Source organism: Bos javanicus, chromosome 18 (genome assembly GCF_032452875.1).
Source record: "Bos javanicus breed banteng chromosome 18, ARS-OSU_banteng_1.0, whole genome shotgun sequence".
Classification (NCBI taxonomy): Eukaryota; Metazoa; Chordata; class Mammalia; order Artiodactyla; family Bovidae; genus Bos; species Bos javanicus.
The window spans coordinates 3653379-3680222 of NC_083885.1; the positions used below are offsets into that span (position 1 = coordinate 3653379).

The following is a 26844-nucleotide window of genomic DNA, read 5'->3' on the forward strand; positions in this document are numbered from 1 at the left end:
AAGTTTTAAAATTAAAATTCATTTTTATTACAATACTTAATATGTTAAAATAAATTAAAATATTTAAGAAATATTTAAAATTAAAAAAAATTTTAAACTGGTCTTCAAAAAAGTCATTAATGACATCACACTTAATGTACTATATTTTATTCAGAATGATATCTGAAAATCCTAAATGCTTTTTTTTGAAAACTATTATACTTCATACTTTAAATCTTGTTGCATTATGCAAACTATGTAAAGAGATGCATATGTATAATTTCTGAGGAGAGTGTCCAGTGTCGCCTACAGTTTTTACCTTTATTTGCACAGTGTCTTTATTATGTAAGGGTTGTGTCAGGTGAGATATTAATAGGAAAAATCCACTGCTCGAGCTCTGGGTATTTGCAGAGTTGCAAAACTCAGTATGTGTGTTATTATCAAAGTCATCACTTAAGCTATTTGTAACACACTGATTAAAAGAGAAAACAAAATAGTAATAAGGCAGTATAAAGATCGCTTGTGAAAAGTGCATTTAAGTTATACAATGTTGAGCCCCTTAACTGAAAATATAATACAAAATAAACGTAAATACCATTAATAAAATATTAACTCAGTGAAGTTTCAATCCTAATGAAAAAGACAATGAATAGTTTTTGTATGTTGACTGTTATGGCAAAGAAAACATTGTTCATAGTCAGTATAAAAATATTTGGGAAGGGGCTTTTGGCAATAACATTCTTGCCCCATAAATAGGTTTCTCAGACCAATTTCCACGTGTGTGAGGTCCCCGACACCAACAAGCAATTCTCAGACAGCAGCGGCGTCCAGAAATGGCATCAGGTTCCTCAGGTGGAGGGTTCAGTCCTATAAGACCAGCACCCTGTCCCCACTTCAGACTTCAGTCATGAGTCCAGGTTGTTACCAGTGCTTCTGACTGACCAGCTATAAATCAGAGCTTTCCAGGACCCCCACCTTGGGTTCAATTAATTTGCTTAAGTGGTTCCCAGAACTCAGAAATACTGTACTTACTAGGCCAATGGCTTATTATAACAGGATTTAACTCAGGAAGAGATGAAAGAGATACCTAAAGCAAGGTAAGGGGAGGGGCGTGGAGCGTCCATGCCCCTACCAGGAGCACCACCATCCGTCAACTCTCCATGTGTTCACCAACCTAGATGCTCTCAGACAGCTGTCCTTTTGGGGGTTTATGGAAGCTTTGATTACGTAGGCATGCTTAATTCAACCTCCAGTCCCCATCCTTAGAAGTAACCTCATTCACATATCACAAGACATCTTTAAAACTGTCAACACAAGAGATTCTAGGAGTTTGGGGAGCCCTGGAGCCAGGAACCGAGGAAGAAGACCAAATGAATATAAGAGAAATACATTTGGTCATTCCGATGACCAAAACACATTTCTCATGAATCACAAAAAGAATCAATTTTGAGTAGTCACATCAACAAAACTGCAGAACAGGAAGCCCAGCCTCTCCTCCCCGCAGGGAGACACCCACAAACCAACTGCCTTTGTAAGAAATCCAAAAACCAGGTAAGAGGTTCAGGCACCAGATAACACAGTTCACATGAATAAGGAAAATGGAGTTGCATCTTAATCTCTTTCCACTCTTTTGCTGTGACTTTGTTCCTCTATGACCTGATGATCCTTTTTTCAATTTGAAGTACAGTCCAGGAGCCTCTGTCTACACTGTGGTGGGACACACTTCTCTGGCAAGTTGTACCAAAAGGAAATTGAAAGCCTTACTTTACAAATTCTAACCTTTTTAGTTTGATTTATAATGCTTTCCCAGGCAGGGTCTGGCCCATAATATGCATACGCCAAACCTGAAGCACCAGCAGTTGTTTTTATCTTAATCAGTGGAAAATGTAACCACAAATGTATACACGGGGAGAAATGATTTGTGACGTCTGAATCAGCAGTACTGTAATGTGCGAAATTAGGTCTCTACGCTTTTCTGATTTTTTTCCCATTCAGACTCATTGGCTTTTTTTTGTTTGTTTTTTTCCTCCTGACATTAAGCACCACTCTGGAAGGGATGGAGAAAAAAAAAAAGCACAAATCAGTAGGTCTTGGTGAACAGCCCTTTTCTGCCACCAATGAGTCATGTCCCTCTAGCAAGTCATAATCCTCTCCTCATCAGATTTATCATCTGTGCAAAAACAGCTGTAATAATATAGTGATTACAGGAACAATATTGATTGTCTGACTCTCAGGGGCTTTTACTTCAGAAGCATTGTCTCAGCCATGAAGTTGATACTCCACTTATCCTTGGTTCACAGATGAGGAGACTGAGAATGAGGAATGGTACACAGCTCGCTCAAGGGCAGGCTTGAAGCTGGGCTACCAGACTCCAACACTGCCTGCTCAAACCACTTCTCTGAACAGTCAGCGTGCAGATAGCTAAGGCCAGTGAGTGATTACGGACCCACCACATGCTAGGCACTCAGTGGAGAGTTGTCACAAATTATATCAGGATGACTCTGAGACATTATTCTCTTATCTTTTTTAAAAAAGGAAGTCAAAGAGTGATCAGAACCACAGTGAAAGCTGAATTCATATCTGGGCTTCTTGGTTATAATGTCTAAACTCTCTCCACTGTGTCATGTGGTCAGTGTGGCTCTCTCCTCTCTGAGGCCGTCAGGCAGAGTCTGGTGGTGCAGTGGCTTAAAATGCCTGAGCGTTTTATTAAGTGCCAGCCTCCAAGTCATTCTATCACCATAGCCCATTGATATGGAAAAATCCATCTTTAATGGCTGCTATGAAAATTCACACTTTGTCCTAAAGAGGTTATTATTGCCGGGAAATGTCCAGTTATTTTTAATGTTTGATATGTGTAGTGATCCTTTTAAAATGTATCCTCTAATTTATTTTATGGGAACAATTAAGTATAGAGTTTTAGTAGAAAGACAACTTTTCTCTTCTGGAGAGTCTGAGACCCATTCCCCTGTGTGCAGTCATCGAAGGAAAGAGTTTTAGAGCTTTGTGGACCAGAGTGCTGAGCCTACTCTCTGTGGCACTTCGAACAGACTGCTGAACTTCACTGAGGCTCAGTCTGTTTGTTTGTTAAATGGGCACAGTGATATTTCCCTCAAAGATTTCTATAGTAATTTAATCAGATAATAAGTGGCATATATGTTCAACAATATTTAATCCCTTTGATAATTCCTTAACAGAAATCATCCATTTATATCTGCGTTGGCTTAACATGCTATGTTTGAAAATAACAAAACCAGGGATATTGGTCTAGAAATACAGAGTAAACACTTAAGCAACGACCTTTCTTTTCCACTGCTGTCTTTTTTTTTTTTAACAGACCTCAGGTTATCACTGGCACTGGCAGAGCTCAGGAAGGAGTTATACTCTTATGTGAGGGGCAGCAAGTCCTCGAATGAGAGCAGTAAGACTAGGGTCAGAAAAACAAAATCCAGTCCTTGGTGCTTCTCTTACTAACTCTATGCTCTCCTCAAATCATTTAAATTCCTGTTCTTGTTTTCTCATCTGCAAAATAGAAACATTAAAAATACCTGTTCTGTTTTGTTTGCAGGCAAGAGCTATCTCTTATGGTTATACCGGAGACGACTTCTCCCATTTCCCCCTTATTTCATTCATTTCATAGCAAGGTTGCTGCTGCTGAATGCTTCTGTTTCTTCTTATTTGTTATCACCAAGAAGTGCTTGAGAACCTCAGGATTCCCATTCTGATAAAATTTAGCACATTCTAAGTTAAATATCTTGACATTTATTTTAAAGAGATTATTTATCCTTCTATGACCCATGCAATACACTTATTTATGTGATATTACCTTCATTATTTAAATATTTTAATATTCTGTTCAAGAACTGGTAGTATCTGTGGATCAGCCATTAGAAGAATAATTTTTCTATAGTTGGTGGTCTTCTGAACTCAACTTTACTCCTCTGTCCTCTAGACTATTTGCAAACATCTTTATATTATTTAGGAGGTTTGGTATAAGCGTGTTGTGTGTGTGTGTTTGTGGGGGTTCCTTTTCTTCAGTGTCTCGTCATTTTTATTTTGGGGCCTTTTGAGAATTGTTATTAAAGAATTTGATTGTAGTATGCCACTGTGGCCTGATGCATTCATCAGAATAGATCTAGCCAAAGCATTCAGTTTGTGGATTTGTACTCCTGATGCACTAAAATAAGAAATGTTAATTTCTTGTAGACTATTACTAGATGATTTTAAATATGTGCCAAACAGGAATGTCTGTTTCCTTGTGAAGCAATTCCATAATAAAAATGCTGGCACCATAGCTGAAGAGGAGAATTTTATATAAACAGAGGAAAAACAACAGCAAGTATTTTCCCCAAGGACAGTTTTAGCTACAATTTAGCAATGCTGCTTAGTTACTTCTGTCTCATTTTATGCTTTTGTTTTGAAACAAAGCGCAATTTTACCTGGATGCACTCCCGGATAATCAGGAATTAGCTCAGTACGTTGACTGGCTTTGCTGAAGGCGAGACCTCCGGAAAATCAGGAGGCTCCACCGCCCCGCCCCGCCCCCCACTGACATCTCCAGAGGGGAGAAAAGGGTTAAGGATTATTGAAGAATAGAAGAGACGGGGAGGGAGCCCCGAGGAGGCCCGGGAGCAGCAGGCCGCGCCTCCAGGTCCAGCTTTCATCAGCGGCGCAGCGCGCAGCGGAGCTCCGGGCACCGCTGCGTATTCGGAGGAGGGACGCGGCTGCCAATTTCTGGGACCACGGCTGCGAGGGGTGGGCGTGGCTTCGGCAGTGTGGATGCTTGTTAGAAAAGATGCTGGGCGCTTTTCAGTGAGCAGTCAGGGCTGTGGTGTGCGTGTTTGTGTGTGTGTGTGTGTGTGTGTGTGTGTGTGTGTGTGTGTGTGAGAGAGTGAGAGAGAGGGGTGCTGTTCAGAGATAGAGAGAAGGAGGGAGACTGAGCGACCCAGAGGTGCTGAAGACCCAGACAGAGCTGGGCGAGGGACTGAGAACAGCACTGGAGCCGTCGGAGAGCCACTCAAGATCTTTTGGGGGAGCCCAGTAAATGTGAACATGGGGTCTGTCACGGGAGCTGTCCTCAAGACGCTACTTCTGCTGTCTACTCCAAATTGGAACAGGGTTTTAGCTGGGAATTCCTGTAAGTATACATACATGATTTAAAACTTGCAGGGGGGCCTCTCTGCAAAACTTTAATTCTGTTCTTTTTTTTTTTTTATGATTATTATTTGCAACTCGGACTGCCTCAAAGCATATTGCTATAAAGGAAGCATCATTTAAAAAATCTTGCGAATATGACTGGGTTTACACATGTCATTCCTCTGGGTCCGGTCAGAATATGCCAAGTATCATTTCTTGTCCTTTTTTTTTTTTTTTTTTGTCTGTGAACAGAATCTTATCCTCTGGTATTTGTGTATTCATTGAGAAAGCTCAAGTTCTCCTAAAGCATTAAATTAGCATCTGAACCAAGGAATAGCCAGTGAATGTTCCTTCTTCATTTCTGCCCTTTTTTAGGTTTACTGAATTTAATTGGAATTATGTGTAGCAGGAAAACGAACTGGCAGACTTTGCATGATGCTGCATTAGCTTAGATTTCTGAAGTTTGCGCTTTAGCAGACCAATAGGCGGCTGTGCCTTTAAAATGATGCCAGGATAATAGCTGAAATGTGCTGCAGAATTCAGGGGCAGAATTGGGGAGGTGAGCCTTAATACTCGGAGTTGCGTCCTCAGTGCCACCAGAATGAGCCTTCAGCATTGCTGAGAGAGCACACCTGAGCCCCGAATGTCACTTAAAGAAAATACACTCAGGTGATTTTTCAGAAGCACTATCCTTGAATTTTTAGCTTCATAAATTTGTGATTGAATATTCTGGTTCTGAGTTAATGGTATGAGGGAGGATTTATTTAAGACCTTATTTCTAATGTAAGTATCATCCAAAATAATTTGGCAGAGATCTCTCCATCCAGGTTTTATTAGAGAGAAGAAAAGTTTTAAAAGTTGTATTTGGCCTAAAATCTCTAAATGGGAGAATTTCCCCCTTCTTGATGAATGATCAACAAGCTCAGCAAATATGACTTTCTCTTTCTTGTACTTCAGAGGAAAAGCTTATCTGCTGGTAAGGTCTGTTCAAGACTTTGTGTCATATTGTTAGGTTTGGGGACACAAATAAGCCAGTAACCAGATGTTTGCTTGGGCACATCCCTTGAGTGCACTGAAGCACTCTGATGTGGGAAGAACATTAGAAATGACCTTACTGGCACAAGTCAAATGCTCATTTACACGGAATGGCCACTGTGCTTCCATGCTTCCATTCACTATTAACTCATTTAATGGTGTGGTGCCTCTATCACTCTGAAGGAAAAGGACTTCACTTGGGCGCTGTGCTGTGTCTCAGTCTCTGTTTTCATTTGTGGGTGTAAGAATGCCGTGAGTCAATAAAATGTGCATGTTTTCACCTAGTCAAAATCTTGGGAGGCTGTCAAAGTAGCCTTTGCAACAAACAATAATAACACAGACCCACTTGCACACACACAAAGTTTTGTAGAAAAGGCATAAGTAATACATCGTCCAACTACAGAAGTTCAGTAAAAAAGGAAGCACTAGAGGTCACTCTTACAATGGAAAGCACATCATTTGAAGCGTCCTTCCCTTAAGAAAAGCAGAGCTGAAGTCTGGCCTAGAGGCAGTCTTGTCTTTACAGTACACTGGCTGTTTGAGTTTATAATCAGTTAATGCAACTGATTGGGCTACTTGTTTACATTTGTTTGCTTTCTTGAAGTCCAATAAAAGGCAGAATAACATCCAGTAGCTTTCTTTGTAATGTATCTTCTTCAAAGGAAAGATGAGCTGCTGAGAAGATCTGAGAAGAGTAGAATGTTTGTGGGTGCTTACCTCTGGTTGGGCTTATTTTTCAAGAAGTTGTTTAATGCTCTTTTACACATTCGATAAACGTAAAGAACCTATAGGTTCTTAAATTCTTAGGGACTTTTAAATATTAAAGTTGGAATTCTTGGTTACCAATATATTTTCAGAGTTGGCTGTTCTTGAAGTGTCATAAATACAGGTAAAATGACTTCAGATAATTAAAGGTGCAGTCAGCAATTTCTTATTCCTATCACATTGATAATACAATTTGTTGCAATAGATATAAAAGAAAAATTCATTTCCCAATTTCATTTCACTCTTTAACATTTGGTATTTTGGTGTGTGAAGGAAGCAAGGTCTACATATTACCAAGTCAGGGTGCTTCCTGTGTTGTATCTTTTTTGGAGGAACAAGTATACATGTTTACCAGAAAGGTTGAAATTCAGTGTGTGGACAAGTGACCATCAACCAGCATGCCAGCATGAGTATTTTTAAAGTATTGTAACTCCAGTAATTCTTTTGGACAAGACTTTTATATTAAAACATGAATCAATCTTGAACACCAATATTAAAGTCAGGGAGAACTGAATGGAAATTAAGAAAATTAAAGGTCAGTCTCTCAGGTGAATACAAAGACATGGAACAGCTGATTCCCCAGTAAGCAAGTCTGCGGTCCATTGCGTCGGCCCAAGACTGCCTAAGGCTGCCAGTGTGAACCTTGGCACAGGACAGCATCTCTACACCAGGGACAGCTCCGGGATGAGCAACTTTAATTTGAATGTTAGTTGATGTAATTAATCAACAGGATGACTTTACATTAGAAGGATTCCGTGCGAACACTCACACAGATATTCATGTCCATGTGTATGTATTTGTGTGTGTGAACATATGTTTATATAAAGATGCAGAAACCGCTGGGCCCACGTGCTTCCACATCTTTGGTGGCTTGCTTCTCCTCTTCTACCTAAAGATGAAATACGTGGAACCGACCACCTTCTTTGCCTACTGGCACCGTACTTGACGTTTCAGAAGTGTTGAACCAGCCCCAGGTCTTTGCTCCTTGTTCTGGTCAAGGTGTTTGTTATTGTACTGAAGGGCTCCTTCCACGAAAGTTTAGAGACAGACTCTTCTAGAAGGGCTTGTGCTTTGATAAGTTGCACAGGCTGTTATTGGTTTCCTCACTTGCTACTAAGACACGTGCACTGAGAAGGGAGTCATCTATTTTCAAATTGCTCTCATGAACCCAGTTTTCTTCTGAGCATTAAGACATTGTTAAGGAGGGGGGCGTTGATGTGGTGGAACAGCTGTTAGTCTTGAGGCAAGTTAAGAGTTTTGCTTTTTACTCCTGCACATCATGTGATGGAAGCTCTCTGGCTTCAGATACACTGAGAATTTTAATGCTTACCAAGCAGCTTATGAATGACATAATTAGAGGTTACGTTCTTGCTGTGTGCTTTCTTTTCGCTATTTGGAATAAAGGCTGTATCTGATATCTACCCTGAAAGAAGCACTAAAGAGTATGTTAAAATTAACAACAGATGACGATGATGACTTAGGTAGATGATCACTCTTGGGGGCTCTGGGATATCACCTAATTGCTACTGGTCAGATTCTCAAATTGCTCAAATTCAGTCTGGTACTTTTTTCTAGAAACTTCCTTCTTTTCCTCCACCCAAATTCTTTTTCATAGCAAAAAATAACCAGAATACAACAACAGTAAAATTATTGATAAAATAGAATTATATGATGCAATACATAAATAGCCGGCCTCAGGATGTAAAGGTGAGCCTGAACTTTGACTCACTTTTCTGACAGCAGTACTGTATTTGTTTTCATCAGTTTGGTGCATTCCCCCTCCCTGACTGTATGCGTCTCAGATCCTTTCTGAGTAGAGCAGCCTCTAGCTGTGGAGATAATACAGCTCATAGCCAGCAGGTGATCGAACACGTGGCTTCCATATGATACCTAGTGCTTACCCTAAGTATTTACAAAGCATTCCATGTCTTCTAAAATTAATTTCAGAATCCATATCATATATAAACAGTTCTTTATGGAAGCCAATCTCTGTATCAAGATTGAATTAATTTACCTTGAAAACAATACGACTGTAAGATATCCCTTGTAAGATAATGTAATACTTAGTTCAGAGGTTGGTAAAATACAGCTCATGGGCCAAGTCTTGCCCACTGCCTGTTTTGTGTCATATTCTGTGAATTAAGAGTGGGTTTTTACATTTTTAAATATTTGAAAAAAAATTAACTGAAGGATTATTTGTGACATAAGAGAATCATATTAAATTCAAATTTTAGTTGTTCATTCTTCTCATTAGTAGACCTGTATGGCAAAACTTTATACTTAATTATTCTTATATTTTAAATTTTGTCAATAAAATCATTTTAAAATTGATTTCCCTCTTGTCATACAAGAACATGCATAATATTATCTATTCTCTAGCTCTTTATATAAAAAGTTCATTGACCTTTGATTTAAAGAATACACAATACAGTATATTGATGTGACCTGGATAGTGGATAAATTACATACTACTATGATAAAATTAAAATTTAGTCTTAATTATTTAGCATACAAATACATTCCTGAAGAATTAAAGTGTGGACTGTAATGATACAGTTGCCAGAAGCTATAACAGAAAAGGGCTTCCCTGGTGGCTCAGACAGTAAAGAATCCGCCTGCAGCGCAGGAGACCTGGGTTTGATCCCTGGGTTGGGAAGATCCCCTGGAGGAGGGCATGGCAACCCACTCCAGTATTCTTGCCTGGAGAATCCCATGGACAGAGGAGCCTGGCGGGCTATAATCCATGAGGTCACAGAGTTGGCACAACTGAGCAACTCAGCACACACATAACAGAAAAGGCCTTCATTAGCATCTTCTCAACATATGTCTTTTTAAATACTTTATCCTTCAGAAATCTTGTTATTTCCACGGGTATGAATTATTTATAACTATTTGCAAAGTTTCAGCAGTTTTGGCTGCTAAAGAGTAGCTTTCAATCTCAAGTAATCCCATTAGTATCAGAAGCTCAATAAAGTGTATAAGTAATTGCATCTTAGATATTTTGAATGAAAATTCTATTGTTATTTGATACTTTCATGAGTATAAAATATTCCACTCCATAATTATCAGAACTTGCATTTGAAATCACTGATTGTATGAAGTAAATCATCTTAGGGGAAGAGTGTTCTTGTCCTTATGACTTTTACATTAGCTTCCTAAAAATTCTGAAATTGGCAAACTTTCTATAATAAATTGAAAAGTAGAGTTTCATTTAAGCACTGCCCACTGAGAATTTATAATAATTGAGCAGGTGCCTTTCACCCAGTCATGCCAAGATAATTAATCTTTATATGAATGCCTTATCTATTTGGAATTGTATTTAATTTTCCTTTCCAAATACTGATGAGTGGCCTCATTTTATTTACCTTATACTGTTTACTATGGTGTTTGTTAGAAGTTTGAGTTAAAAAATAATAGAGAGTATTATATTTTTAAAATTATTTTCCTTGAAATTTCGCTGTAGCATTTTCCCCAAAATAAATGGCTATATGTTAATTTATTTTTCATAAAACTGTTTATAATGGTCTAGTGCTGGTGAAGATTTCTGTCTTATCAGAAGACCAATTCCAGATCATGTCAGCCTAGGACGGTCTCATAAAACTTCCTTAATGGGACTTACTCTGGACATTGACAAGAGTGATGAGTGGATTCATGACTCTTCATGGTAAATAGATAAAAAAGGATAATGACAGTCGTATTACATGATTCTGAACTTTTTTACAATAGACTATCAGTCTTGCTTTGCAAGCACCTCTTTTTCACAATTTGATACTACATTTAGAATCCGAATCCCTTTTACCTTAGATAAGTCATATTAGGGCCTTAATGTTGTTAACTTATGAATCATATGACTGATTAGTCAGGTTACTTAAGAAGTCCTTCTCTGTCCTTTAATAAAATGTTTTCCTTCCCCTCTATTGTGACTTTTAAGTTTCCATAATGACCTCGCTTCTGAAAACAGTACGAAAAAATAATAAGAATTTATCCAAAATTGTTACTTAAATCTCAGATATGTATATTCAGATTGGTGGATGAATGTTTCTGGTGAAATATTAATATTAAAGAATGCAGATTTGGATATTTTCAGTGGCCTGGTGTTTCCATTCTTGCTTTTAGCTTAATTATTTTTTCATTTTTATTAATTCAGAAATCTTGGCCTCAGTAACATTTCATATTTTTCTAGAATTATTGCAGTTTTTCAAGTAAACTAGTATGATAAGGAAAGACGAACCTGTCATAGAATATGTGCTTAAAATAGGGGAGGTTTCATGGATTAATCATAATCATGAGGTGAACTGAGCTGTGTTCTTGGTGATGGCAGGGTGAATCCCCATAGAATATTTGGATCATTGTTTTAATGGGTATTTCTGTTGGGAACTTTCAGAAATACTCTTTAACAAACAGATCTTTAAAAACATGTCTTGAATTGTAGCATCAAATGCTAAGGTCAATTTGATTTTGGCCCCTTTAAAAAGAAGAATCTCAGAAAGAGAAATAAATGCCCCAAAATAAAATGCAAACAAAAGATTATGGAGCTTTAGAAGGATGAAAAGTCCTTAAACTCATCAAAAAGCCTCAATTAATTGAATCTACTTAAATGAATAAATCATCTACAATATTAATATCATAATTTGAAGTCTTTGAGTTTTTTTTTTTTTTGGAAGTTCAAAATTTCTTGAGAAATAATAGGTAGTTTACCCATAAGGCTAAGTTACAATAAATGTATTTCTAAATAACCAAGATGTCTTTGACATTGGATTATCTTTTTAGTTACTTTTGGCGGGAAACTGATGTCTGAGATTTCAAATTTAAATTTCTTCAGTGAGTTCTGAGGCTGTTGTCACCTGGTTGCGTGCTTCAATTAGGCATGTATTATGTATCCATGTGTTTATTTATCTGACTTCTAGAACTATCATTCACTGTTTACTATCTGAGAATTTACACCTTCCACAATGCTGATCACTCTGGGATCTTGATGACTCTGTGTTGGTAAACACCATTATCAGATATACTACTGCACAAGTAGAGATATTTTTGCTTGCCAGTTGACTTTGAAAGGATAAAGTTTTTGCCGGAACGTCTTTTTGGGCATTCACATACATGGTACCAGGAACTACAGTTATTACTTAATGGTAAGGAATTCACATGCAAAGTGCATTACAAATCGTCATTGCTTCGGTTCTTCTGAGTTAAGTTGGCGTTTGGAAGAGGAAGAGTATGTGCTTCATTTTTTTTCTCCCAGTGCATTTTTGTCATGGTTCACAGAAAAGTGTATTCTGGTCATAAAATCAGAGAAATAGCATAACAGGAGGTAAAAATGAGCCTGTTTATGTTACAGTTAATGAGTCATTCCAATGTAATAATTGGAAAAGTGAGTGAAGCCTGAAAACATTTGACATTTTAAGTAGTTTAAAATTAGTAACTATAAAATTTTTTATGCCATAAGTATTTAATAGAGCAGTGAAGAAATTTACCTCTAAGATTTTTAAATCACAAAGGAAAAAAGAGTGTAATATGTATCAGTTGGCCTAAAGCTCTAATTACTTTTTTTTTATTAAGTCCCTCTTATTACTTGGCAGTGCTCTAGATTAAGATGTTATATGCTTCTAAATTGTAAAAGATGTATTTGTTTCTGTAACCAATATTTTTTCTCCCTCACTGGCAATTATGGTACTTACAAATGAGGCCACAGGTTGATATTAGTTTAGAAACAGCATGTGAATATGTGAATTCAACTGCTTTCCTAAATTACATTTACTGTATAGTTTTAAGACAAACTACAACCTGTGATTTCATTTACTTCAGACTTAACTCTGAAGTTATAACGTAGAGAGAGCTATTTTTTGAATGTCCATTGAAGGGCATGGATAAACTCTCCTAGGAACTGGTTGCAGGCCTTGGGATTAGTAGATGGTTGGGTGACAACGAGCAGCCCACAGCCAAGAGCCCCGCATCTTCCTGTTAATGTGAACCAGTTACCTTTGTGTTTCAGACCCCAAGGAGAGATTTTTGAGAAAATTTGGGAAAGTTCAACTTATCTCTGGACTAATAGCTTTGTTCCAAAAGATCGAATATGTATTTTTAATTTTTAAAATAATTTTACTTATTTATTTATTCTTTTGGCTGTGGTGGGTCTTGGTTGCTACCTGGGATTTTCTCTAGTTGCAGCCACTCCCTGGTCGCGGTGTGCAGGCTCCTCACCACGGCAGCTTCTCTCGTTGCAGAGGGTGGGCTCTAGAGCACAGGCTCAGTAGCTGCGGTGCGCGGGCTTAGTTGCTCCCCGACACGTGGGTTCTTCCCGGACCAGGGATCATACCCGTGTCCCCTGCATTGGCAAGTGGATTCTTTACCACCGAGCCACCAGAGAAACCCTGATTATGTATTTAGATCTTGAAGACTAGTGTTTGGTTTTGAAAGGTAGTGATGTGTGTTTGTCTTGTAAGATTCGTTCCTCAGTAGGTACACAGAAAGAAGGAACTAAATGCAAAATGGTCTGTGAGAGAAATGAATTGCTGAGAGGGAACTATGTGTGTGTGAGTGTGCACGTGTGTGCACACCAATGTTGGAAGGTACTGTGGGTGGGGACTGGGAAACAGGCCATGCTGACAGAGAAATGGAAAACATTCCCCTAGGTGGCACATTTTCAATTAAGTATTGTTGGGATATATAATAAAATTTTTATTTTATTGCTGCCACACAGAATAGTCTCCCATATAGTTTAAAAACAGTATGTGGGATTAAAAAAATAGCAGGAGGTCTTTTTGCATCCGATTTAAACTCATCCCAAGCAGAGGGACAGTGTTGTCTTTCTGTGACCCCAAAGTGCTTTATTTTCTAGGAAATGCCACAAAGACCTTCGGATCTCCAATACTTAACTTCCAGTCAGTCTCAGGGTGCTAGTCTTTATGAATATGGCAACAAAGGCAGAAAATGGCAGGAGAGATTTTGACTTAAAAAGCACTAGATAAATTGAAACATAATTTAACTCTTAAAGACAATGTGGTAAAGGGATAGGGCATTCTAAACAAACTTTGCGTTTTTCACATCATTCACTTTTATCTCTCAATTTTGGCTGACTTTAAACAAAAAGAATCTATCTCCAAGGCAGAAAGCTGCATGAATGCTTAGTGATCCTCATAATTAAGGATTTATAATACATATTTACATTTGCCATGTTTAGATGTTTAGGACTTAATTAAAAGAGCATTGCTAAAATAAAAGCAATTCTATCTAAAGTGGTGGTGAGGGAATTTTGTGCAAGGTTATAAAGCTGCTCGATTAGGCTCCTTTGTTTCATTGTAAGTATGATGTTTGAACTGTTGTACTTTAAACATGGAGCCTGTATTATAATCCTCTTAAGAAAACATCATGCACCTCTAAAATGTCATAATACAGCTTCTTAAGTATCATAAGATGTATGTGTGCTAAGTCGCTTCAGTCGTGTCCAACTCTTTGCAACCCTTTGGACAGTAGCCCGCCACATCCTCTGTCCATGGGATTCTCCAAGCTAGAATACTAGAGTGGGTTTCCATGTCCTCCTCCAGGGGCTTTTCCTGACCCAGGGTCAAACCCACATCTTTTGTTTCCTTCATTGGCAGGCGGGTTCTTTACCAAGAGTGCTGCTGTGTAGTCCTTCCTAAAACACACAAAGAGAGAACGTGTGGAGAAAGCCCTAAGATAGATTCAGAAAGCAAAGAGCAAACACTGTAGATACCTTCTTTTTCTTAACTTCATAGCAACCTACAGGATCAAATCACAAAGTGGAATATGATAAAATAAAATAGTTCATAGTCAAATGTCCACTAGAGAAATGGAAAAAGGAAGCCACCAAAAATACGATGTAGAATTTTGGGTACTAAGAATAAAGTTATGATTGCAATAATTTGCTATGCTTGATGCATAAAACTGAGTCATCTGCTGGTGTGGTCTTGTAAACGATCATGTTCATGTCTTAGAAACCTTTCCTTCTCTTTCTGTCTCTCTCTCCCTTGCTTTATATATACATATATGTGTGTGCTGCTGCTGCTGCTAAGTCGCTTCAGTCGTGTCCGACTCTGTGCGACCCAATAGACGGCAGCCCACCAGGCTCCCCCGTCCCTGGGATTCTCCAGGCAAGAACACTGGAGTGGGTTGCCATTTCCTTTTCCAATGCATGAAAGTGAAAAGGGAAAGTGAAATCGCTCAGTCATGTATGACTCTTAGCGACCCCATGGTGTGTGTGTATGTGTATATAAATTGCAACATTAAATAGATCAGCATGAAAAGAGTGTATGCAGTATCATTAATCACTGAGACTGTCTCTAGAGAAGATGCCAGCAGGGCCTGCTTGTTCTGAGTTAACAGAATCGAGTCTCCCTTGCTCACTTTGCTGGATGTGAGGGGCTCCGGCTGTGGCATCTGCCATCGTTACGATTGCCAGGGCTGATCTGGCCGACAAGACTGGCAAGACGGCTGTCCTCTTCCTCCCTCACTACTTCCTGTGACTCATGCAGTATTTTTAAATACTTACACATATATCCTATTTTTAGGTATGTCTGCCATAAAAATGCATTGATGTTTTCAATCAGTGTTTTAAGGCTTTTATCGAAAAAGAAACCAAGTCTTGTCTCATAGCTATATTTCATTGTTAGGTGTTTTCAGTTGAAGTTCCAGCTTATTAGGGTAGCAAACAAATACCTTCCTGCTCTGAATCTGCTTATCTTTCCCCTTTTGTCGGTCTTGACTGCTTTCTCTCCCTCCCATTCCTGCCCACCCCGGCCCAAGGGTCCTCCAGCCTAGAGGTATCCAGCCTCTGGGATCTAATGCCTGATGCTCTGAGGTGGAGTTGATGTAGTCATAGAAATAAAGCGCACAGGCAATGTGCTTGAGTCATCCCGAAACCATATACCCCAACCCCAGTCTGTGGAAAAATTGTCTTCCGTGAAACTGGTCCCTGGTGCCAAAAACGCTGGGGACCACTGCTCTAGCCTCTGTCACCTGGTCTTTCCAGCTGCTGTTCCCTTTGCCTGGTTGCCTTCAATCACTTCCTCTAAATCCTCCTGGAAAACTTACACTGAAACCTAGCCTCACCTCCTTCCTCTGTGGACTCTTACATGATCAAATCACCTCACCTCTCTCCATCCTCCTCATAGAAATTCAGTAGAACCTTGAGTGTTCATTCACCTATTCCTGATCATAGAGCATCAAATCTGATTTTTTTTAAAGAAAACACATCTCTGTCTCTGCTTTCTTTTGTATTCATAGCAAACGTCATCTGATAGGCCACTCTGTCAGATCAATTTTGATTGAGAATGTTCAGTGGACAGGCGAACAAAAAATACATCATAAATATAAAATTGTATTAGCATCTTCCCCTTTCCAGGCCGTCATGTTGCCCCTTCATCTCTGTAGCAACTCCCAGGTCATCACCTTCAATTTGAGAAGTTATTTTGAAAAATTCTTGCCACATTTCGGGAAGAAATGTTCAACTCCTTTTTATCCTGCACTTCAATTCCTTTATTTTGTGTTTTCTCATTCGAAGATTTTTCTCCTTTTTGGAAGATAGAAGAAAAATAAAATCAATTTTCTCTTTTCATCATTAACTTTTATTAATAAAGACATACTTGTAGTTTCTTTGCTTTTCTTTTGTCTATAAATATACACAAAGCGTTTTTCATTGCCTTTAGTAATTTTGACAAGCATGAATGGGTTCTGAACTTGTGTTTTCCTTTTAATTCCATATATTAAAAAAAATATTTTCTTGTAAAACATTGTCACTTTTTAAAGATTACTCGCATGTTCCTTCCTCCTCGTGGTATACATTTGGGACTTTCATTTGTAATTCATAGCTTTCCACACATGTTGACATAAATTATGATTAATATTGACACATGTTCGTTTTGTGTTGGCCCTGTGGACTCCACGATGGTGGAGTGTACCTCACAGGCCTGGGAGGCAAATATTATCACCATTAGACAAACTACGAAATTGAAATTTAGGAGGTATTTCCAAAGTCACTGAGTAAGAAAGGATAGAGCTGGGGCTTGAACCCAACGTTAATGATGCCAGATCCATTGCTCTTTGAAATGGAATACACTCATCTTCTCCGTGAGCCTGTGAAATCACCTATACTGAGTATTAGAACTCACACTTGTCTGTTCTCAGGGTTCCCCCCCTGGTGTGATAAACCATAAGGTAATATGCTTGTGTCTTCCAAGGATTCTGTCACTTACATTTTATCAACATGCTCTTCCTTACTAATTGGGCTAAAGTATCAAACATTACCCAGTGAAAATATCAGTGTAAATTTTCTCCTCTGAATTACATCAACAACCCCCTACCCTTGCTCTCTGATACCCAAGGACCTATCCATTCTGTCTAAATTCTTTCTTTGAGTCAGTAGTTCCAGGAACAAGTTCTAAGAGGCTTGAACAGGGCAAATCAGAAAGGAAAACCAGCTCCTTTCTGCAGGATGGCAGATCTACCCGATTGAGGCGATCTGCGATTTTGTTTTCTCTTCACTCTTCAGTCACAGTTTTATTTACATATACATACAGTATAATACTTTCCTAATGCTCTCAAAATGCTATAAATAAAAATGAAGATACTGCAGTGCTACTGCTGGACACAAATGTCAGCGCCGTGGATGTGTGAGCACAGTTTCTTTGTCCTTTAGAATCAGTGAACAGGTTAGGCTCCAAGTAGTATACAGCCTAGGACAGAAAAAAGATGCAGTGGCCTGTGAATTAGATCCTCATTCTTCATCACTGGCACAAGATCAACGAAGGAGTTTTCAGCGTCCCCGGTACCTTTCCTGGGTCTCTCCCCTGAAGACAGGTAATGTTATATATGTGTATGCCTTCAGGGTTAAAACCAGATAAGATAGGATTCTGCAGGATATACACAGATTCCTGGGGAGCTGCTGAGAGGAGCCAGGCCACTTCAGGGACCCAGACTGGATCGGTGCCTCTGTTTCTATGTCTGCACGCGGGGCCTCTGCTTCAGTGGGCGCCGTGAGCAAAACGGTGACTGCTGTCTGCTGGGTAAACTGCTGGAGGCTGACGTGCTGCAGCTCTTCAGTCGCCCATTCCAGTTCTTGTTCTTTGGCCTGTAATCGTTTGGTGTCTTGTCCAAGAGATCTTTCCGCAGCTTTAGTAATGTTTTCCAGCCTCAGACCCTGCTGGCAAAACTCGGCTCCTTCCCCATGTTCAGCGGTGTGCTCCCTTAGGGAGCTGTCTTAGTCTGCTAGGGTTGTCATAGCAAAACACTGCAGACTAGGCGGCTCAAACAACAGAAATTTATATTTTCAAAGTTCTAGTGGCTGGAAATGAAAGATCAAGGTGCCAGCTGGGTTGATGCCTCGTGACAGCTCATTTCTTGGCTTCTGGTGGCCACCTGTTTGCTATGTCCTCACATAGCCTTCCTTCTGTGATTGGTCGGAGAGAGAGAAAGCGAGCTCCGGTGTGTATCTCCTCTTCTTATAAGACCACCAGTCCTATCCCATTGGGATCCCACCCTTATGATCTCATTTAACCTGAAATACCTCCTGAAAGGCCCTGCCTCCAAATACAGTCACATGGGGGACTCAGGCTTCAGGGTATGCATTTTTAGGGGAGGGACATAATTCAGTCCATAATAAGTGCTTAAATGGCAACCCACTCCAGTACTCTTGCCTGGAAGATCCCGTGGACGGAGGAGCCTGGTGGGCTACAGTCCATGGGGTGGCAAAGAGTAGGACACGACTGAGCGACTTCACTTTCAGTTTTATTTTAACTGCCTGCAGAAAGTGTATCTTCTCTTGGTATCCGAGAGATACATTGCTCTGACCTGTTGAAACCCATCATGTGAGTGCGGTCATCCTGTAGTGTTTTTTTTGTCTTCCAGTTGAGCCCTCCTCAGTGGTGCTGCAGGACCACGTGGCTGGCCGTCACAGAAGCTGCCTCCCCCGACCATTCTCTCCTTCCTTCCATCTGAGCCTTGCTCTCTCACTGCCTCTACCTGAGGCTTGCTGATAACCGGTACAGGATTCCATCATAGTGATAAAACAAAAAAAGCCTTCCCATAATATAACAACAGTCTTGGATCTTTGAAGCAAGTCGTTCCCTTCCTGAGTGTATGATTCTGTTCTAAATACTCCTTCCAGCAGATCTTAGACATAGATAAGATGGTAATTTACTGCCCTTTATTAAAATCGCCTCTCCATTTATCAACGACACTCACACAGCAGTTACCAGAAATATTATTTTATCCCCCTCCAAATTCTTTTCTCCTTTATGTTACTGAGCTCCAGTTGTGTTGTGATTTGCTCTCTGTGTTTCTCATGTCCCCTTCCTCAAAGCTGATTTTGCAGTGCGTTTCCTCAGGCACTTTTCTGCTTCTAATCCGTAAAACCCAGAGCACGCGAATTCTTTCTTTTTTTTTCCCCTGGCATGTCTTCTATGTCGAGCCAAAGAACAAACAAAACATAAGTAAAACAAATGAACAATCATCATCCTAATAACTTCTTTAAATTCAATTTAAAATTTGTCTAATTTAGAGTTTGTAGGATGCCCTCCTCGTTTGGAAAACTGGGACAGATGTTTGCCATACACTGTTGCAGTCAATCTTACCGCAGCATCTGTTCACTCCTTTGCGTGTTTTCCTATCCTCTCCAGTGCATTTCTCTTGTGGCGAAACAGTCTTTGTCTTTTTAAACGGTTCTTCATAACTTATCAGGTGGATGTGCTGTTATTTAAACATTAAGAACCAATTGGTTGTTCATTGATTTTTAAATTTTCTTAGGTTGGCAGTATCCACTTCTAGTGGTATATGGCTATCTTTAAGATGCCTGTGGTTCTCTAAGTATCTTAATCCATTTACCTAGGTCAGTGTCATGAAGTGCTCAATGTCTTTGTCCTACTTTAGCAAAACTCTAAATTTATTTTGGAAGGCGAAATTTAAAGCAGTGGCTGTCTTACACCCTTCTCTTCCCTGCTCAAGAATTTATAACACTTAAAGACGGTTCTGTGTCTCTTCCAGCAGTATCATTTGTTCAGACATGAATCAGAGGTGGTGGGTAGAGATGCCACACTGACAGATCGCAGAAGCTCATCTGTCACCCTCCGGGAAACCTGCTCGCTCATCAGTTGGTCTTGTCAGTCACACACACAGCCGTGTCGTCTCTACAGCCTTCCGCGGCATCACCAATCACCCCTCCGTGTGTCCCCCTTGGGAGCTCGGTGCCCCTGGCCTCTGACGGGCTGCTGTGAGTGCAGGCCTTCAGATATCACCATGAGCCTGATATCTCCTCCAGAAGGCACAAGTCTCTGTTTATGGGAAGAACCTCTTAACTGCCGTCTCACGCCTCACTTGCTACTGATTTTGATTTTCCTCTGGCATCTTTTGAGTTTTGTCTTCCTTTTAAAAATATCTGTAACTTTTTCCATCTTTTTGAGAAAATTTTAACATCTCAAGAAGCATTAGGATTCCTCCATACTGTCGTTCTCTCCTTAATCAGCAAAAGCAACCTATATTTAAAAATGAAGACCACAGTGAACAAGAAAAGCTTAAGATTTACGATTTTGAATGAGAACTCTGTTTCCCAGAGTGGATATGATTCTGTGAAAAAGCTGATACGTGTTTGAATGGTGTTCATTGATCCCAGTCTCTTTCTGAAAAAGAAAAATATCAGAGACATTGAGGACACTTTGTGTCTCACTCTTTGAGTGTTGACCCTGTTTATCTAGCCGAGCTCTCTTTAAAAGGTTCATCTTACTTTGCTCAAGCAATACACTACACCTTAAAATTTTTACTCTATTGAACAAAGCAATGAGATCATCATTTTAATATTATCTTTGATGTAACAATATCAATATTGATGAGCTCTCTAGTTCTAGGTACAACCGTCTTGAATGCTTCCCAGTTCTTCATCTTCCCAACTGTACAAGTAAAAAATATTAAGGGAAAATGATTTCCTAGGGCATTAATTAATTGGTTCTAAAATGAGTTTCTTCTTAGTTTGTACAATCTACCTTTTGGGTGGACTTATGTGACTCTGCACTTAAGGCAACCTTTCACAAAATGAATCTTCATAGTGTTATGGCTATATGCTTGGAACTATTTGGATACTGTTGAAAATAAATGTATTCAATCACACATTTCATCTGCCAGGCAAATACCAGGTGAAATACCACAAGCAAATGGGCTAATCCAAGAAGTGAAATCTATTGTATCTTCTTGAAAGTGCTGTGTTGTTGTTTTTTTAATTAAAAGATATGACTTTTATGATGCCTGGAACTGAGAGTAGCATTTTTAGCAGAGTGGTTGGAACTGAAAGTTGTGATCAGTTTTTATTCTTTATGTCTTTATAAGACAATTTCTTCTGTCTTACATTCTTCTAAAAGTAGGAGATGTAAACTGACCAAGTCCCAGTCTGCCCAGCAGTTGCCATTTCAGGGGAGCTTCCTGTGCGACGCCCAGTAAAAGAAATATCCTGTTACCCTGGAGTTACCGTAGTTTGGAGGGCAAGTAGAATAGGCAAAGAAATTATCCATTCATCTCCTCAGCTTCTAAAATTACATCTGAGTTTTTGTTCTAGTTAGGCAGGTGAAGGTAAAATCATAAATGCCTGCCACTCAGGGACCCAAAACCTTTTGTGGAAGACAGAAAGACATACCTGAAAGTAATTCAGATGAAAGGCAGGCTCTGATACATACTTCACTTCAATCTAGATTTCTGATGTAATGCCATTATGATTTATTTGGTAACTTAGTGTGTTTCCTCTCATTTCCGTTAAAAATCAATATATGACCGGTAATATTACTGGAGTTGATAAGAGATGAGTTATTATATTTTTTTACTGACTGTGAGTTTGGAAATTTATCTCCGTAAATTACACTGGGTGAAAATGTTCCATATTAAGTGAACTCCATAATTGCACTCTTTGGGACTCTGGCTGTTTTTAGGTTGGCACTGATGATTTAGAGAATTATACCTAAGAAAGAAATACTAGCTAAGAATATTATAAAAATTCTTAGTGAAATAACATTTACATTGGCTGGATGTGCTTGGTTGCATACAAGCAATTGCTTTTCACTGGGTTGGGTGGTTGTTCATTCAGTCTATTAAAGTATTCCTTGCTCTTATAATTGTTGAGGCTTCTTCTGCTCACCTCATTCACATATTTACTCAGTGAATATTTAGTGTGCCTCTGCAGTGTGCTGCCTATCATTACACATGTCTGCAGCATCAGTGGTTTTGAAATGTTATAATGGTCAGAATCACTAACTTCTTGCTGACAATTGAGAATGGAAGTTTTGACTCCTGGATTCATGAAGCTTTTGAAACCACGTTTTATGCCTAAGGTTTTGACTGTCTTACAAGAAAATGTACAATACGGTTCAGGGTACTCACAGGATGGATGGTTCTGTGGCAAGCAGTGTGCTCAGTTGCTGTTTTGGCTGACTCTCAACCAGCCCACGATGGGCTGACGCTCAGTACTGCCATTTGCTAGTTCTGTAGAAAAGCACACTAGTGTGTGATAGGCATGATGAGAGAGAGGAATACAAGGCATTTGGGCTGCTTATAGGCAGAGCATCAGAGAAAGCTATTTCTTGAACAAATAGAAGAGCCTGGAGGGGGAAGTGGGGGAAGCACATTTCAGTTAGAAGGAGCCTCACAAAGCATGGAGCATTGGAATGCACCACAGGCAGTCCAGAAGGACTGGCTGAAAGTGAGGCCAGACAGCAGGTAAAACTAATGGAATACATAGTCACGAAGCATCCCAGGGGACGAGTCTTTTACATAAAGCAGAGACCTCAGTATTCTCCAGGGGATCACATTATTGTTAGAAGTGTTATATGTACACTTGTGGGTGACGTTGATTAGATCTGTCTTTTGTAAAGTTAAACTCTTGGCAATATGAAGAGAGGAATGATGAGGAAAGGGGAATGGAGTCTATCCTGGGAACACAGAATCAGATAGTTAGCAGGTGAATTAGTTCCTGTAAGAATAAGAACTGTGAAACATCTGAGCCAGTGACAGTGGAGACGGCCTCGTTCCATGAGAACATGTAAGAATGATGGACATCGAGACTGATTGGATGTAATATATCAACACATGAGTGCAAGGAGTGGTCAATTCCAGTTAGTGATTTTCGTTTTTGCTTTATTATAACTGTGTTTATATTCCAAAAAGTATAATATACTTTTGGTATGTAGCTTCTTTCTTTGCAAATAAGGAATCTTGATTCATTTATATATATATATATATATTTTTTTTTTCATTCTCTTCTGCACCCTCTTTACAAAGGATCGTATGTAAATTTTTTGAGATAGTGTGTGTTATGTACACTGTGATATTTCATAAAGGTCTGTGCCATGGGGATATATTAAGTAAAACCTTTCTGAAATAAGGCTCATACAGAGTACTGTCTGCCATCGCATGTTGTTACATTTTAATGACATCTCTTATTTTGGGCAGTAACAGAAATATATCCTGAATTAAAGATTTCTTGTACTATTCTTCCCCATCACTGCTAAATATGATGTTTTCCTATCTTCCACTCAGATATCCAACCCCACCCCACCCAGATGGCTTAGAAAGTAGAGATTCAATACTAAAATGTTGAATACCTGTAGTTGGGTTATTTAAAGATTTCGGGACAGATACAGTCTGGGTTGAAGTATCTATCACTTGATGTGTAAAAAGAGGGCCTAGGCAAAATAGAAAAGCAAAAGTTGATTAAAATTTTACAGTGTGCTCTTTAATTTAATTGAACAAACATTTACCAAGTGCCATTGGTGTCAAACTATGTGCTAGAAAACAGGTATATATCAGTGTATAGACTCTGCTCTCAAAATGGAAGAGAGAGAAAAGAGAGAAATGGTATTAACTGTAACATTTTTGAAAATGCCTCATAATTTAAAATGCACTTCTTTGCTATACTTTGGAAACCATAGATGGATACTATTAAATTATTGACCATCTTTGATACTACACGCAGTGAGAAGAACCGAGGTAATTATCCCTCTAGAGAGTTTTAATTCTCCAGTGTGTTTTGCAGGGCCACACAGTCTAGTGAGATTTAAAAATCTGTGGTAGGAAACATTGGAGGCTTATTGTTGTTCTCCAGTGGCAACTGGTACATTTTTAAAATATGCCTCTGGACATATCCAGCTACGAAGAAAACCCAGAAGGCTTTTACTCAACAAAGTTGTAAAGAAATAACCTTTTCTAATTTATAAGTGAACTCAGAGGATTTATGAAAGATAGAAGAAAAACTTTTTTTTTTTTTAATTCTAGTGTTTGATCATTAGAATTTCGAGTACAATAGAATCAACAACTGGTATTTAACAGCTATTTAAATTAATGATTTACATTTTAGCATTTGTAATACACTGTTATTTAATTTAAACTTGGCTTAAAACCAGCAAACATATAGTCAAAATTCTATTAGATAAGAATGTGCCCTGCCCTTATTAATGCAAAGAACTTCAGGTATTGAATGAATTATAATAAAAAATGATTATTTATATTTATTTTTACTCAACCACAGTAATATATTTTATTTATTATGCTGCACTTAAAAAATAAAACAGGACCTGTTCCTTCAGATGTGTGTATTATGAGTTATTGTACACTGGGAACAGGGAATTCTTGGTTTCAGTTTATCACTTCAGCCTCCTCCATGTTAATTGAAATCCACATTCTCAGGCTATGAAATAACCGGTCTTTATCCCTTAAAATTTTCAACATTTACTAAACAAAAAGAAGCCAAGGAATTTATGAGAAATAGGTAGATAGATAGGCAGATGATACATAATTCTTCACTCTGCTAATGGTTATATGTAATCTTCCAGCATGCTGTTTTCAGATCACTTTACCCAAAGACTCCAAATAACTTGCCATTTCTTGTTTTGTTTGGCATTTGCAACATATAAAATTTTCTGCTTTAAATATTTCTTTTAAAATATTACTCACACTACACAACACCTGATACATCAGATTCTAACCTAAAAGCCAGAGATCATGTCTGATCTTCTGTCCCCTCCTCTTTAGATGAGATTCGTTACCTTTTCTGATAACTTGTAGTCAGAAACCCTACAAGACACTCTGATTTCTCTGCTGCCTTCACCGATCTGTTGGAGTGGTCACAAATTGCTAGTTCTTCCTTCGTCAGCATCTCTGCACTCACACCTTTCCTTTTGTTTTCCTGTCACAGCCAGAAAGGTGGAGCCTTTTCCATGACACTGTGGGGCTGAGCATTTAGATGGGGACAATAGATGTGTGAACACAGAATTTCAATGTGTTAATTACTGTGCAAGAGTCTTATACAGAGCGCCAGGAGGACAAGGAAGACACTCAAGCCCAAGGAGGTCAGCTAATGGCTCTTTGTATAGAGGCCATTCCTAGCTGACCGTCTCAGCAGTGGCACAGAGCGATGAACCTGAATAGAACTGCTAGTTTAATCAAAATGTAATAGTCTAGTTTAACCAAGATGTAATCATTAAAATGTCATAGTCCTGGAGATTTCATATGAAGAAGGGTTGATGGGATGGGGACAAGTAAAGTTGAAATGAATTTGGAATGAACACTCCTGGTATCCTGCATGGTGATCAGATGGTTTAGAATACCCCATTCAAGTGTGTGTGTGTGTGTGTGTGTGTTTGGAGGAGGGGGTAGGCTGGGAGGCAGTGCTGGGAGGCAGCCAGAGCCTCCGTTATAGCATCCAACCAAGTGGTGAAATCCATCAGAATCCGCGACCACATCCTGGAGGTAATGAGGTGGTTGTAGCCATTTGCTCTCCAAGGGCCCTGTTGTCTGCAAGGATATTGGATAGCTGGCTTGTAAACCATCTGCAGGATCACAGTCCCATCAGTGGGGTCATTTTCTGATATGCAGACCCTTAGGTCTTCTCAGCAAAGGAAGTGTGCCTGGTGAGCATTTAAATACTGGTTATAGACTGGGGAGGAATAAGTAGAGCTGAAATGATATCCCAGTGAACTTTGTGCTACACTGATACCTCTTTCCTGATTGTGACTCAGTGTTCTCTAGAGCCTGATAGAGAGTTTATTTTGTTTTCTTTTTGGCTACTCTGCGTGACTTGCAGGATTCCCTGACAGGGGATAGAACCCAGGCCTCTGTCAGTGAGAGTGGAGAGTCCTAACCACTGGATCGCTGGGGATTCCCCTGGTTCAGTTCAGTCCAGTCACTCAGTTGTGTCCCACTCTTTGCCACTCCATCGTCCAATGAACACCCAGGACTGATCTCCTTTAGGATGGACTGGTTGGATCTCCTTGCAGTCCAAGGGACTGTCAAGCATCTTCTCCAACACCACACTTCAAAAGCATCAATTCTTCAGTGCTCAGCTTTCTTTATAGTCCAACTCTCACATCCATACATGACCACTGGAAAAACCATAGCCTTGACTAGACGGACCTTTGTTGACAAAGTAACGTCTCTGCTTTTGAATATGCTGTCTAGGTTGGTCATAGCATTCCTTCCAAGGAGTATGCATCTTTTAATTTCATGGCTGCAGTCACCATCTGCAGTGATTTTGGAGCCCAGAAAAATAAAGTCAGCCACTGTTTCCATTGTTTCCCCATCTATTTGCCATGAAGTGGTGGGACTGGATGCCATGATCTTCGTTTTCTGAATGTTGAGCTTTAAGCCAACTTTTTCACTCTCCTCTTTCACTTTCATCAAGAGGCTCTTTAGTTCTTCTTCACTTTCTGCCATAAGAGTGGTGTCATCTGCATATCTGAGGTTATTGATATTTCTCCTGGCAATCTTGATTCCACCTTGTGCTTCTTCCAGCTCAGCATTTCTCAATATGTACTCTGCATATAAGTTAAGTAAGGAGGGTGACAATATACAGCCTTGATGTACTCCTTTTCCTATCTGGAACCAGCCTGTTGTTCCATGTCCAGTTCTAACTGTTGCTTCCTGACCTGCATACAGGTTTCTCGAGAGGCA

The 26844-nt window shown here is 39.3% G+C and overlaps 1 protein-coding gene across 4 annotated transcripts in view; it reads left to right on the forward strand.

Annotated features, from left to right (window-relative positions):
* Positions 1-4621: 4621 nt before the first annotated feature.
* Positions 4622-26844, forward strand: part of CNTNAP4 (contactin associated protein family member 4) — a 313027-nt gene continuing 290804 nt past the window's right edge. For 2 of the 4 annotated variants that reach the window (XM_061386803.1, XM_061386801.1), the window contains exon 1: positions 4622-5113. In XM_061386803.1, the coding sequence (XP_061242787.1) occupies positions 5029-5113 (85 nt within the window). In that variant the 5' untranslated portion in view covers positions 4622-5028. The remainder of the gene's footprint in view (positions 5114-26844) is intronic. The other 2 variants (XM_061386802.1, XM_061386804.1) reach the window with 1 other exon arrangement.